Source organism: Oreochromis niloticus, linkage group LG12 (assembly GCF_001858045.2).
Source record: "Oreochromis niloticus isolate F11D_XX linkage group LG12, O_niloticus_UMD_NMBU, whole genome shotgun sequence".
Lineage (NCBI taxonomy): Eukaryota > Metazoa > Chordata > Actinopteri > Cichliformes > Cichlidae > Oreochromis > Oreochromis niloticus.
Window position 1 is genome coordinate 28,465,541 of NC_031977.2, and position 15,205 is coordinate 28,480,745.

The following is a 15,205-nucleotide window of genomic DNA, read 5'->3' on the forward strand; positions in this document are numbered from 1 at the left end:
TGTATAACCCCCCCCCAAAAAAAAACAACCCATCAATTTCTTTTTAATTTTCCACATGTAATTAGCCGTTTTACATGCGTAATGCATTAGTATTACCTATCTGTAAGTCCTTGCATTATGTTACAAAAATGCATTTTAAAAATCTAATTATAAACTTTACATCAGTAAAACACAACAATTAATGCTTTAAGTCTGAACCTTTTTTAATGATACCATCTTATAAAATATTCACTTGATTAGACTAGTGACAGGTTCATGTGCAGATTTGCTTGTCAGTTACAGCACAGTATGCCACCACTTTAGAAAATTGAATTGTGCGAATAATGTTGTGTTGTAATGACTTTAGAAACCTGGGTGCTTTTTTGTGTACATTCTTGATAAATCAAACGGACCACAATTTACCTTCCTGAGGCATAGAAAAAAAAGAAAAACAGCAACTGTAAAGCCATCAAGCGACCATCTCTTTGCCAACAAACCTTGAGTGATTTTACTTTGATAAACCACACATTGAGCATTCATACTACTAATAATGTTTTGAAAGCTTGACGTGGCTCATTTAAACGAGTTGACTTAAAAGCAATTCAGTGATGCTGTACTCGGACACATCATGCTTTGAGCTAAAATCTGGTATAGTCTCGATCGAGTTCAGCATAACTTTGGTATTACTAATTACTACTAAACACAAATTACACCTGAGGCTTTTGTTTAATTTTGCAGGTATTAATTGGTAAACCACAGTATTAACCAAACTGAAATGTGGTTGAAAACCTGGGCATCACCAAAGCTATTTTTAAATATCTGCAGAAAATTTCACAACAATCCATTCACTAGTTGTCACTCAAAACCAAAAATGTCAGCCCCCAGATGACTGGAGATGAAACATCAGAGCACCATTATTCTCATGGATGTCTGGACCAAAAGTGCAAATCCAATGAGCACGTGTCAAACCGTTCTGCTGAATAAGGACAAACTTTCACCTGCTGTTGGTGCAAGTATAATTTATACTCAGTAGGTGAGGCCTTGAGTGTGCGCAGTACATTTAACAGGAGTCCATCCCGTAGCTGTCATAAAATTTTACTCTGGACCAGAGATGGTACATCTTATGGTTTTACAAATGTCTGTACCAACCATACATCCAACGAGAACAGCAAAAATATAGAATATTGACAGCTTTGATTCAACAGTAAGTAATGCTGAATGTCCGCTGTCACCTTATAATAGCATTTTTATATGATAAAAAGCTTTAGATTACAGCTGGTGGGGGGAAAGTATCTACATATCCACAACCAACTAGTTGTGGGCACACTCCCATTTCACTGTCCCCAGTCACATGAGGACTTTTTGCCTTCTGATTGACCCAGTCTATGTAGCCTTTAGCCCTAATAGAAGCATTAACTGAGTCACTGTGTTTCTCCAGGAAAACAGTGTTGTCACTATTCACTTCTTTCACCCTGCTGTAGTCATCGAGCACACCGCCTTCTTGCCCCTGTGTGTCCAGAGTATGGGGAACATTTTCTTTCTTCGTGATTAAAATATTGTCACTGTTCACCTCGTTCACTCGGCTGTAGTCTGCTTCCTGTGTGTGCTCATGTCTTGGAATATCCACATAACCGCTGATTCCAAAGGGTTGGATGATCTTCTCAGTAACACCTTTTAGCTGATTTGCTTTCTCATCATTCAAAACGTTTGTACTTGGGCATTTAGTAAGAAGCTGCGACGACTTGGTCTTCTCTGAACTCTCCTCTGAGGAAGACTCACTGTCTTTTAGAAAGCGATCCACTTCACTTGTCTCCTTAGATTGGACTTCTGAGTCTAATGTTATGGCAACTGGCAGAATGAATATTTTATTTTTTTCCAATGGCAAATACGAGGTTTCTTTATCAGACACGATCAGGTAATCCTCATTCTGGTCCTTCCAGGGCATCACAACAGGAAATCTCTGGTTGAGAAGCATGGCATTAATGACATCTTCAGATCGGCCGCTCTGCAAAGGTTAATTGAGTACATTGTTATCAGCGCCTAAACAATGGGGTTTTTTGTGTGTGCATATTCTAGAAGCAGAATGGAGAGGCACCTTGAGAAGTTGAACATCAACTCCTCTTATCTTTGGAGCCGGGACAGGGGGCAGAATATACTTCTTCACACTGAGAAAGAAAACAGTCATGAGTAAAGTCTTCACATCTTGTCTTCATGTAAAACAGAGCAATTTAGACTTTATATCAGATACATACGTTTTTCTCTTCAGGATCAAGATAATCATTGCTACAAGCAACGGAATCAGAGAGAGGCTGAAAACCAGTATCCAAAAGGAATTGTCCGTGCGAGGAACTGAATTTTATAAAAAAGAGACACTTTTTTAAATTAATCTTTAACTGTTAGCACTTGCCAATATGTTGTAAAGAAGGTATAAAGGCTTTTCGGGACTTACAGTTAGGTACTTTGACAAAGGTAGTGTTGGTCCACTCACTCCAGGCGCTATTGTCTATTGCACAGCGCACTTCGACCATGTACACCACCCCAAGTTCAATGTTGTAAATGGTAAAATGTGTTTGTGTATCTGACGTGTAATTCTAGAAAGAAAGAAGAAAAGAAAAATCACAAAACATTTGACTTCTACTACTGTTAAGATCACCTTTGGACTAAACAAGAGTTAAAAATAAATTCGTTTACTTTGAAATAAAACAATTTAACCATAAAAATTTATGGTTAAACTGCAGTATACTGATTTACTGATTAATCGTGTGTGACAGGTTACACCACAACTTTATTCTTCACATGACAGTAAAAGGTTGTTTAATGATTTCCTATTTGGGCTGGTGCAGTTCATTCCAGAGCCTGATTTCACTCTTGACTTAACAACATGGATAAATCATCTGACAGTGGAGATAATGGAGAGGTTAAGCTTTCACTGTGTAACTTTCTGTTTTTGGACAGAAAGCCTAAATGGTAATAATAATAATAATAATAATAATAATAATAATAATAATAATAATAATAATAATACTTAATTCACTTTATAACTTAGGGTTTAATTTTATTTCACATTTAATTCTAAAATTTTATGTTGGTTTGATTTGTATATTTGTTAACAGGATTTGCATAAAATTGGTCTTGGTCAAACTTCAAAGTGAATACAACCAGGAAGCACACGCTGTGTCAGTTTGAAGGTTTTATATATCAAGACATAAAAAAAACCCCTAGTCATTTCCAGGTTTTAAAACTGGGTAAACACAACCTCAGATACAGCAGCAGGTGACATATTACACCATGTCATTATTTATTTAACAAAAACTAAGCCAAAAGGCAGAGGCAGTGTGTGAAAAACCTCAGTACACATGGTCATGCATAACTTGAAGCAATCATTTTCCGTATGACTTTATCAGGCTCTCACCTCATTGTGGAGGAACTTTGGCCCACTCCTCTTTATTGCATTGCTTAAGTTCACTGAGGTTTGCGATCATTTGTTTATGCGCAGCTCTCTTTTAAGGTACCGCCACAGGATTTCAGTCAGGTTAAGGTCTGAACTTTGACTGGACCATTGCAACACCTTAATTCTTTTTAAGTTATTCTGTAGTAGATTTGCCACTGTGCTTGAGATTAATATGAATATGAAGTTTAACATAAAAATACATGATTTAGCAACATTTTTATATCTGAAAATTTTTTTTACATTTAGAACTCCCCCTGAAAATGCATCCAAACAAATCACAGCTTGGCTGCCTTAGGAAAACAAACGTAAGTCTTTAAAAGTAATACTACAACTACTATCTCCAAAAGTTGATTCTGTTCATCTGGACGTAGCGTTTTCAGTGGGAGAAACGTTTCGTCACTCATCCAAGTGACTTCTTCAGTCTCAGCTGACTGCAGGTTTCCCCAAATCTTATAAACAGTACATTTGTATAATGACTGAAACTAGCACCACTGAAGGAACAATGGGCTGGGAGGTCAGTTCTATGCAAAATCTAATGACCATTGATCAACAACCACTGATCACTGACCATGAGTACCATTCACAGAGAGTTGGGGAATGGCTGCAATCACAGCATTGTAAGATGGCGAAAGATGTACCCTGAGGCCCCCTCCTCGATTCAGAGATGGTCTTTCCCTTTTCACGTAAATGCCCTGCTTGACTTCCCACTCAAACCAGTGTTCCTCCCCATCCAGGATGTGTACATCCTCATCACTGAAAGAGTGCCCACTGGGCTCTGGGTGTAAATAGACTGCAGAGTCCTGGCCTGATGAGGTGGCTCTTCTGTGTTGTGCCATCTGCTTCGCCAGAGGTTCTTTGGTTTCCCCGGCAATCCTCCTGGCAATTAACAGCATATACTACATTACTCTGTGTTGGGGAACCCGATCCTTAGGGTGGACCAATTTTTAGTGCAGCGTGTTTTGGGGTTTAAAAGCCACAGAGACTCTGTTTAGAAAAAAAAATGCATCTCATCTGTTGCGATACTCCTGACACATACGGGATCACTATGGGTTTTTGCTTAGGCAGCGGTTGTCCTTCTCTCCTGGATAGGCTGGAGCTTTCTTTAGGTGCCTTCCCAGCTTTGACAAATGTCCAGCTGGGAAAACCACATGTGGTTGCTGAGGTAACTGGGATAACGACATGTGGTTATCCAAGCTGAGTGATGAAACGTTTCTCCCACTAAAAATGCTACGTCCAGATGAACAGAATCAGCTTTTGGGGATTTACTTACCAGGATCATTGAGCAGACAAGACTATTACTACTAATACTACTACCACCTCTACTGATAATACCAATTTTTAACTATTATTGTCTTTCAGTCATTTGGTCATTTCTGTCATTTCCTTATATAGTGGGGGAGGGTTAGCATGTAGATAGTATCCAAATAGCACGGAGAGTCTACAAAACTGTTTGTTCCAAACAATTCTAATTTACTAATATACGCACGGTGGTGAGAACAAAATAGGTCGGCATGCACGTTTCATTCATCCAATGGTAATTTTCCATAGGAACTCATTTTTTGGAATAAGGGAAGAACATTTCCATGCAAATATTAGTAAACGATGCTCGCTACCCTGTTGCATGACCTATTTTCTGCCACAATTTGGCTGCCAACCAGATCATATTTAACTTTAGAATACGTTGGTATACAGAGGGCTTATCTGTCCAAAAGCCACTGGGCCTTAGTGCATATAAGATTTTGACCTATCTTTACAAATACCAAATATCAAATTGAAACAAATGAAGAATTGGACACAATATACTACAAACTAGCATGTATTTAAAGTGTGACTGTTACATTCCTGGGCAAATGTCGGCCAAAATCTTAGAACAGAAACCCGCCCCCCGAAAACATTCATCAAATATTAGAGAAGCTCACCTTCCATATTTTGCTCTTTTCTAGTTTGATTCTCAGTTGATTCTTCAGAGTGACCCATCCTGACTTTGTGTCTATGTTAGACGGTGTGTGCCATTGGATGGTGAGGTGTGGATTGTCCCCTATGCTGACCACCAGTGTAACGTTTTCAGGTGCATAGGGCTTCACTGTTCATCAACAGAGAGAAACAGAGACCGTGATGCTGTTTATCAGATTCCATCTTAGTTCAGTATATATGCATGCCAACATTTGGTAAATAGCACTAAAAGCATAATAAAATTGAGTTTGATGACAATAGCATTACCTTTAGTTTGGTCACATACTGACATTTTAAACAAAGCTGAAAAAAGTGATTGCATTTGTTTTGTCATTTTGTATGTCGGGGATGTGACATTACACAAGGTTCTTGGTGTCCAAGAGTTAACTCACAGTTTGTGGGTTTACTGTTATCAGGTAGGGCTGTTAAAGTGAGGCAAAAATCATAATCATAAATATTTTGGTCTCTAGCAAGCTTATTTAACAAAATTGCTTCCTGACTTCATCTCAGCCTATCATAACATCCTCTTCTGTTTCACCAGTCCTCTGCACGCCTTCCTCTTCCTCTTCTTGTCACTTTTTTTGCTCAGTGTGTGCACTATCCCTCCATCTCAACCTGGCCTCTTTGTCTCCAAACTGTTCAACCTGAGCTCTCCCTCTGATTTCTGATCCTGTCCATCCAAATCACTCCCAATGAAGATATTAATATCTTCAAACCTTCCATGTACACTTAGGCTCTTGTCTTTTTAATTTTATAAGTGCTAGCATCTCCAAGGGGAGCACAGTTAATGCATTTATTACTTTTAAGCTGGACTATTGTAATCTTCCCTACTCCACTATTCAATAATAGAATAGGAGGCAGAGCCTTCAGCTTTCGGGCCCCTCTTCTGGAACCAGCTCTCAGTTTGAATCTACTTTTAACATTAGGATTAAAACTTTCCTTTTTGATAAAGCATATAGTTAGGGCTGGATCAGGTGACACAGAAAGCTCCCAATAGGTCTATTCAGCTACAAGGTTTCCCATGATGCATTGAGTGTTTCTTCTTCGCTCACTTCTTTTCTCTCGCTGTTTTTATACAAAACCCTGCATTTAATCATTAGTTATTATTAATCTCTTGTTCTCTTATGAAGCATTTCTTTTGTCCATTCTCCCTCCCAACCGGTCGCAGCAGACTGCTGCCCCTCACTGTCCCTCGCTCTGTTGGAGATTTCTTCCTGTTAAAAGGGACTTTTTTTATTCCCACTATCACCACATGCTTTCTCATAAGGGGTTGTCTGATTGTTGGGGTTATCTCTGTATTATTATAGGGTCTTTACCTTACAATATAAAGTGCCTTGAGTTAATTGTTGTTGTGATTTTGTGCCATGTAAATAAAACTGAATTGAACAGAATAAACTGATTTAAACTCTAGTGCATAAAATGTAATTACAATTTAGCAAATAAAGAGTCCGATACTCTAAATTTTCTCGTGATACTCAATGGAAACCTACACCCATGATTTGTTTGCAGGCAAACATGTGAAACAACCAACCAGCAGACCAGTATTGCCTTCCCTACGGCCACACCTCTACCTTGGTTTGCAGCTGCCTTGTTCAGAAACCAGCATGCTGATCTGTGCTTCGTCTCATGCATGGGTGCTTGTAAAGTGTGTCTTCTGAGGCCAAAAAACCCTCCACAACTAATGCAGTGAAATTACTGTTTGCTTACAGGACGGGACTCAGCTACAGCTCTGCCTGTATAACCCCAACAAAAGGTGTGAAATTTGATGCTGGAGTATACAGACGTTTTGCTCTGTGCACAAACCAGTTCCACCTCATTCTGTTCAGGTTTTTATTTGTGGCTCATGTATGTCACTCAGTACTTTTCCATTCCTCACCAGGCTCAAGAAGGCAGTCTGACCAATAAAACTGTGGCAATCATTAGCTCAGTCCGTACAGATTTTTGTGTTGCTCCTGTTCTGACACAAATATATTTTGATCTGAGCAGAATAAGCTATGCTTGATTATTGTTAACATTTTAAAAGTTTTTAATTCTGAGTGAGAAAGTTTAAAGTGACCGTTAATCATTACCAGAAAATCCTAATTATATCGACAAGCTTCGGTGTTGTAAAAATAATAACCTATGGAGCTTAAGAAAGGTCAGCATGCTTTATAGTATAGTGCGCAGTTCATTTATAGACCAAAAGCCAAAAGAAATCATATGTTAAATGCTCATTACAACCCAAAAAATAAAAAATTAACTTTGAGGATATTTTTAGTACAAGAATTCTTTACAGAAATTAAATATGCTCATATTTCTATTTTTATTTTTAATGGTTTCTGTTTATCACACACCAATCAAAAATCATGTTTGATTTATATATTTCATGTAAATTCTCTAAAACTAGGAAAACTTACCAATGTCCATCAAGTCAAAAGTAAGGGGGTCTGAAGATGTATTCCCAAGGGCATTGGAGGCCTCCACAATCACAGTGTACTCGACCCAGATAGAGGTGTAGGTCTTGCTAAAGAAACAGGAGTGTGCTGTGTGGTAGTCTGGACACTGGCGTACAGTCTCCCTACTGCACGTAAACAAAACAAGAAGTTTATTAACCAGGTTTGGTCTAAACAATGCAGGGCGTTTTGCTTTTATACGTATATTCTATATTTTTACATAGAAGTGTCATAGAGTAACTCAGGGCTGTGGGCAGAAAATACATGTCATCACAGATCACTGCAATGTGACTTCAGTTGCATCACCTAAGAAATGAATAATTGGATTTTTTGCTGAGTTTCATGAGTCTGTAAACAAGTAGAAGCATTTCTACTATCATCATCTATGGGCTTAAACGTTGGGTGTATCTCACATACTCAACTTTGCCCAGTTTGGAATCAACCAATTAACCCAATGTCAGGTTAGGTTAGTTGGTGGTTCTAACTTAGCAAAGAAAAAACGCTTAAAAGCATTATATAATATTCTATATAATATAATATAAAATTCTTATTATTTATAAGTAAAGTAAAGACAACTACGGAAACCTAAATGATAATGAGCTGGTTAGCATGTAATTACATTACAGTCTTCGCTGGGATGACTAACGATTTGGAATGTGTAGCAAGTCAGGGCTTCACAAAAACACAAACATCCATCTTCTCAGGACCATGACTCAGTTTTGTGACATTTCATTTGTGGAGATTCTTGAAATGCTAGTGCTAGCATTTAGCTAGAGAAGTGTGGGTAATTTGGGTCAGCCACATGTGCGCTGGTGTACTTGCACATCCATAAAGATTTGTGTTCAGCTCACAAGGGTGTGAAAAGAGACCCAGTAGTTTTCCACATATGCTTATCTAGCACCATGTACAGCTAAACAACACCTTTGCTACTTCTCAATGTGGGTGATAAAGAATTTGAAACTTCATGGAGTATCTGGTAGTGGGGTGAAGACAAATACAATATGCTGTGTTTAAAACTCTGATTTGATCTTAGCTGAGGATCCACAATCTCTACTGTGTTAAATAACAAGAAAACAGACTCGGTAGGTTGAACTGACCCTTCTGTCTTATAGTAGAGGCGATGCACAGTGGGCAGCCCTCCACCAGAGCCTGGCGTCCACCAGCAGAAAAAAGTCTCCTTGTCGGGGGACCTGCAGCCAAGTTTGTCTGGTTTTCCTGGTTTAGACATGCCTGACAACACATGTGACAAAGAGGCATCAGCTTCCAATAACCAATATGATAAAAACCTTGGCACAGTCATTCAAAGGACAATATTCACTTATCTTAGTTAAGTGAACGTTGTCTCTTATCTTTGATAACTTATCTTAGTTTCATTCGCCCACCCAGAGTTTATTCATTTAAGCAACAGCAACTCAACCTGTGACCATTTCAAATGGCATTTTCTATAATGTTTATTTAGACATAAAACTCCACAGTTATTGGTGGGAAAATTAGTCAAAAACAGCTTAATAGGTTTCTTGATACTTAAGTGACAAAGCTAGAGAGGCAACCCATATGGAAAAGAAATAGCAAAAACTTATATGATTTACTCATGAAAGTGGCCACTTTCGCATTACTTTCATAGATTGTTTTAGTAAGTATCCAAAACATACAAGTTTCATTTATATAAGTTTTCAATGGATCTTATATCTGTTTTCACTCTTGTATGCTTTTCATACAAGTTTCACACAAGACAGATACAAACTTTATAAGATTTATATATATATATATATATATATATATATATATATATATATATATATATATATATATATATATATATATATATATATATATATATATATATATATATATATATATATATATATATATATATATATCTTTTCCATATGGGAAGGTAGGGACAGTCAGTATATGGGACAAAGGTGAAGGTCCCAGAGAGGAGGAAAAGAAGAAGACCACGGAGAAGATTAATGGATACAGTCAATGAAATGCATGTGGTTGGTGTGACAGAAGAGGACGTTGGGAACGGGTGAAATGCAGGCAGACCCATAAAAGGAGCAACTAAAAGAATAATATTAAGAAAAACCAATACTTAAATCTGTATATGACTGGGTCATTCTCGTGTTCAAGCAGAGGATATGGTGGTCTGGAATCTCAGTAAACTCTGTCATCATTAGACTGAAAAGGCACAAGATTGTTTCTCTAAATGGAGGACTGATTGATAGATGTGGGTTGAGACTGAGAAAATGAAAGAGAGGACAAATAAAATCAGAGCTGTTAGCCAACAGGAGCACAGTAGGTGGACATCCTGGGAGGCTGTTACCAAAGGGCTGTTATGAGAACACGTATGGTTGATGCCCCAAGCAAAGCTGTGCAGGATTATCAAGGCTATGTAGGAGGCCTAGAGGAGAGCTACCACCTTGCAGCACGTTTTCTGGAAGGAAGCAGTAACACAGACCTGATATGAGGGTCCTGTATAACCTAGCTGAAAGCAATAAGGCTGGAAGCAAATAGAGAGCCTGATAACATCACAGTGCCTGATCCTGTTTGTCAGGCAAAGAGGTGTGGCTCAGATTTGCAGTTGGAGGTGTTGGCAACTACTGTCGCTTGAAAGGAAATGGAACATGAGAGATGAGCTCCATACAAAATCAAACTTCCCACAACAGAACACCACAACCTCACAATGGTCACATGTCTACCACTACCATGCCTGCTCCGTGGGAAGAGGGAAAAGGAAAATTACTGAGGGCTGTCAGATGTGGGCTCATGAACAGAGTGTGGGGTGCTGGAATTGCATTGACAGACTCCATGCTGATAAATGCTCTCAAATATCTGGTGGAGGAGGCACAACAAGGGAGCTTCTGGCTCAAAAGAAAGGATAAAGTGAGGGTAAAATTCCTACTGATCGAGAGCAGGAGTCCAGAAATGTCCAGCTGCTAGACGCAACATGGCCATAGAAAATAGGCAGAATTGAAAAGACTAATGTCAGACATAACTTCATTTCATTTTATTCGTCGACTTTAATATTTGCAAAGATTCATGGTTAATCTTTAGACTGTTTTAATGTAGAGACACAGTTATTAGTCTGTACATTAAATCTTGTTTAGATTCAGTGTTTTCGGACTAAGATTGTTACCATTGCTGCTTTTTGTTAGATTTCAAGTAAGAGAATAACACACCAGAGATAACTTATTCTAGTAAAAAAGGTGTTTCCTTTTTTAATGTAATTATTCAGGATAATGTGCACTGAATATACTTTAAAAAAAACATACCAAAACGATCTGTATTTTATGGCCTATAGGCCACGAGCACTAAAGGTCCAGCTGTAGCTGTTTACTCTGAACACCACCACAGTGGATTTTAGTTAAGATGTGATTGAAGTGCAGACTTTTAGCTTTAATTCAAAGGGTTTAACAAAAGAATCACATTGAAGATTTCGGTGTTACAGCCACTTTATGTACCTCACCAATTTTCAGAGGTTCAAAAATAATTTGATAATTTGCCCATTAATGGACGTTTCTTTATCATTTCTATCAGCATGAGGTCAAAAGAGATGTACTGTGTTAAATCCGATGTAATAACACTAAGACGTCTACACTTCAGCTGAAATATCGTCTAACCGCAAGTAAATATTCTGAGTGAATTGAACCTCAGTGATTTAACTTACTGTTGCATTCTGCAGCTAATGCCAGCAGCAGGAGCAGCAATGGCAGCCTGAGATGCTTCACCATCCTGGCACAAACCATCACACTCTGTGGCAGGGAAGTGACATCACAAGCCAGTGGTAATGGTGTGATCCGAGCTCGAGTGTCTTGTTGTTACCTGAAACAAGCAGATATGATGGGAAAACAGCAAACACAACCAATAATACCAGTTTTTCATTGACATATACGGGTCAGTAACAATTTTCATATGGTTATCAAACGTTCAAATGAACTGTTAATAATTGGCAGGCAATGTCATCAGCTGTAATTAAGGAATTCAAACATTATATGAATATTATTAGTAAATAAATAAACTGTAAGTGTGACGTTAGAGTCAGTTTTTCATTTCAAAAGCAAATTGGATTTTACAGAAATTGCCAACAACCGTGAAAAAGAGTTTGAAACATGATGCTTGGTGTTAAGCAAATTTTACATTGTCTTAGAAAATGCTGGGGATGAATACGTTATGCGTTAAACCTGCACTTTGGACTGTTTATGCACTTCCTTATTCCTGAGAGATATTCGGATAAAGATTACAAACAGAAACAAAGTACGAAGAATTATGTTGGAAATGCTTGATGAATTTTTTAAGCAACAGCACGTCACAGCAAACTGCTGCATGGCTTTTTTTTTTTTTTTCTACACAGACTGGAAATTTACTGAAGCTCAGCTCAGAGGGAACTCAGACACCAAAGTAGTTTTCTGACGCCTAACAACCTTTACATGCTTGATGCAATCAGTCACCACAGGAAGTGTAGGAAACCGTCTTTTAAGGTTACCAACCTGTAATGTACAGAATATCGCAAAGGGGGGGGGGGGGTCACACCTTTTCCCTTTTTGTAATTTGTTTTCTGTTTTGCTCAGCACAAACAGAGACAACAAGCTCCTCTTTTCGTGCTGTGACACCCGTTCTGACAAGTTTTAACAGGATCGCTCAGTTGAGCAAGTCTTGAGCTGGATCGGGCTTATGTCTCAATTCATTACATGCCAAAATAAAAACCTAAAGCTAAACACTCACCTTGGAACTCAGACTAAACATTTGGTCTGGGAGTAAACCTATCTTGAATCTAGTATAACGTATATATTTTAATATTCTTCTAATGAAGTAAATATAATATTCTACATGTTTAAAGATAAGTGAAAAAAGGGCATTATTATGCTGTATTTAAAGTGCAAAAATATAAGAAGACGCATGCTGAAAAACTGTTACTAGGGTAACACACAACAGCATAGATGTTCAGTCAACACTTCTATGTATAAATATAGGCCTAATATTTTGTACGTTGTATAAAAGGATATAAACTGTACTATATGTATAATATTTATTATGTGTACTAATACTGATAAACTAATTGCTTCCTTTTATTATTATCAGATTTTTTTGTGTTAAAGTGGACGAAATTACATTTAAAAACTCACTTTAAATTAAAAAAATTGTATCATGTGGATTCACGCGCTTTATACTCTCAGCTATTCAGTGATAGGAAGCCTGATTGCATTGCATAGCACATTTAGGTTTTCATCTTCTGTAGACCAACCTGCGAGCACACAACACGCACAGAATCCATTACCAAAGAATTACATGAAGCCCTATCAGGTGTGATATTTACCAGGAAGCCGCGGGGGGGAAAAAACCCCCCCACACAAATAAGTACAACTAAAGGTTAGCAGAGGGTTAATAGACGCGCTCTGGCGTTCACTTACCACTTTATGATCTTGGCAGCTATGTTTATCATCGATATTTATCGGATGTTGACGGGTACAGAACAAAAAAGGTAGCCTTCTTCAGTCATGACACAAAGCCAAACGAGCTCCAGCCGAGCTCCGCACACCTGGCAACCACTGCGCCTAACGCCCCAGGTATGACCACAAATAAGGAAGAGAGGTGTCTCGCTAGTAGTCGGGGGGAGGGGCTTGTTGTCGTCACGACATACCCACCTGAGTGCGAGCGAGAGAGTAAACACAGCGAGATGTCTCACTTTACTTAATTCCCTGAAAGTGCCAGCAGTAATGGTAACTGGCTGGTTAGTGACAGGTTTAAAGGGCAGGCTTCATAGCTTCATGTTGTTTTATTGGTATTTTAGCAAATTTAGCTACAATATTTTTAAAATTGTTCCTATAATGGTTAATCCTTCAGTATGCATACGCTTATCAAAAATACTCCAAAATAATTTAATGCTTTAATTATTTTGTTATCCACGAGTTTATATTTACAGTTAAAAAAAAAAGGCTGGAAAAATTGTAAACCACATTATTATTGCATTTTAGTGTAAAAAACGTGACATCAGTTTGTTACTTGCCTAATAAAAACAAAACCGTTTTAAAGTTTTAAACAGGTTTTTGGCAGATTTCTAAAAATATTAGTGTTTTATTATTTTTATGAAAGGTTAGGCATTGTGTATGTACACTGTGTACACTGTACTTTTTTGCCTGAATATTTGCCTGCAGTGACTCATCAACATGCATAAACTCAGTCAGTCATTCAAGCGCGAGAGCAGCACACCTGTCTCACATTTTCTCTTAAAATATATTGCTGTCATATTTTACAGTCAGGTCGCATAAAGAAAAGGTTGTAAACTCAAGAAAGTTACAGTAGAGTTTCTTAAACGACCTCGTCTTGTACCTAACACTTTCTCTTCCGTTTACCATTTCTGTGATAGACTAATATTTCTGCACCTATTTCATTATTTTAAATTGCTGACAAAAATTGCTGACAAACATAAAATGAAGAAATGAACGAGGGGTGTAGAAAACAGAATAAAACAGATACTGGTTACAAGCTTATAAAAGCTTGTTTCAAAACCCTAAATTGTTCCTGTGAGTACATGTGGGTCATGACTAGGGTTGTTATCAGATAAACACCAACCATCATACATTCACATGGGTTTGTTGAATGATGTTAGGGAATTTTGATTTCACTAACATCATTATGTAAATTAAGGCCTTCGGTATGAGAGCAACATTTTTTTTATGTTGAAATTTGCAATAAAACCCAATAATCACACTGTTGCTGTTAAAATAAAATATATTAACACACACCCCACACTAGCTCTTTTGTTACCATGAACACAGAATATGGTTTTTAATTCAGTCCCATATACATCTCCTTCTTGGTGTTAATTCTCTGATGTAGATTTAGGCGTAGCTACTATTGGTCTTACTTTAGGATTTGGCAACAAAAAGTAAAATATAGAACTTCACCAGCCTTATCTTTGAATTTTACTTTAAGCATACATCTGTACGGTATTGTTGATTCCTAGATGGCTTTTACACTGTTTGCTGCAAACAGGTGCAGCTGCCTTCCAGTGACGACAACCTCTATTTTGGAGTATGAAAGGGTTAAGTACAACAGGTGAAATGATGTTATGGGGATGCTCTCGTCTGATATGGAGGTGTGGACGTTCCTCTTTGTCCACCATCATCAGTGTTGTTATTTTTTAGGGGCATTGGTCAAGGACAGACAGGAGATTGCCATGTCCACAAAGGTTTTCTGGAGTTCACGTAAGCAGCTCCATGCTAACAAACAAATGACGTGAAACCTGATCAGAGAGTGTGCACAAGTTTCACGTTGTTTCTTTCAGGCTCTCTCTCAGTCATTCAGTATTTTCACATTACTGGCCAAGCTCAAGAAGGCAGTCCCTGAATGTATGCTAGTCATTAGTTTAGAGATTTTTTTCTGTGAT

General features: G+C 37.9%; 1 protein-coding gene across 1 annotated transcript; it reads right to left on the reverse strand.

Moving 5' to 3' along the window:
* Positions 1-1,055: 1,055 nt before the first annotated feature.
* On the reverse strand, positions 1,056-13,367 carry prlrb (prolactin receptor b). The gene is given in 9 exon segments (NM_001279622.1): positions 1,056-1,984; positions 2,075-2,144; positions 2,232-2,328; positions 2,429-2,570; positions 5,350-5,513; positions 7,780-7,943; positions 8,913-9,045; positions 11,486-11,640; positions 13,227-13,367. Coding segments are annotated over 8 exon segments (1,590 nt in total). The 5' UTR covers positions 11,565-11,640; positions 13,227-13,367; the 3' UTR covers positions 1,056-1,243.
* Positions 13,368-15,205: the final 1,838 nt, after the last annotated feature.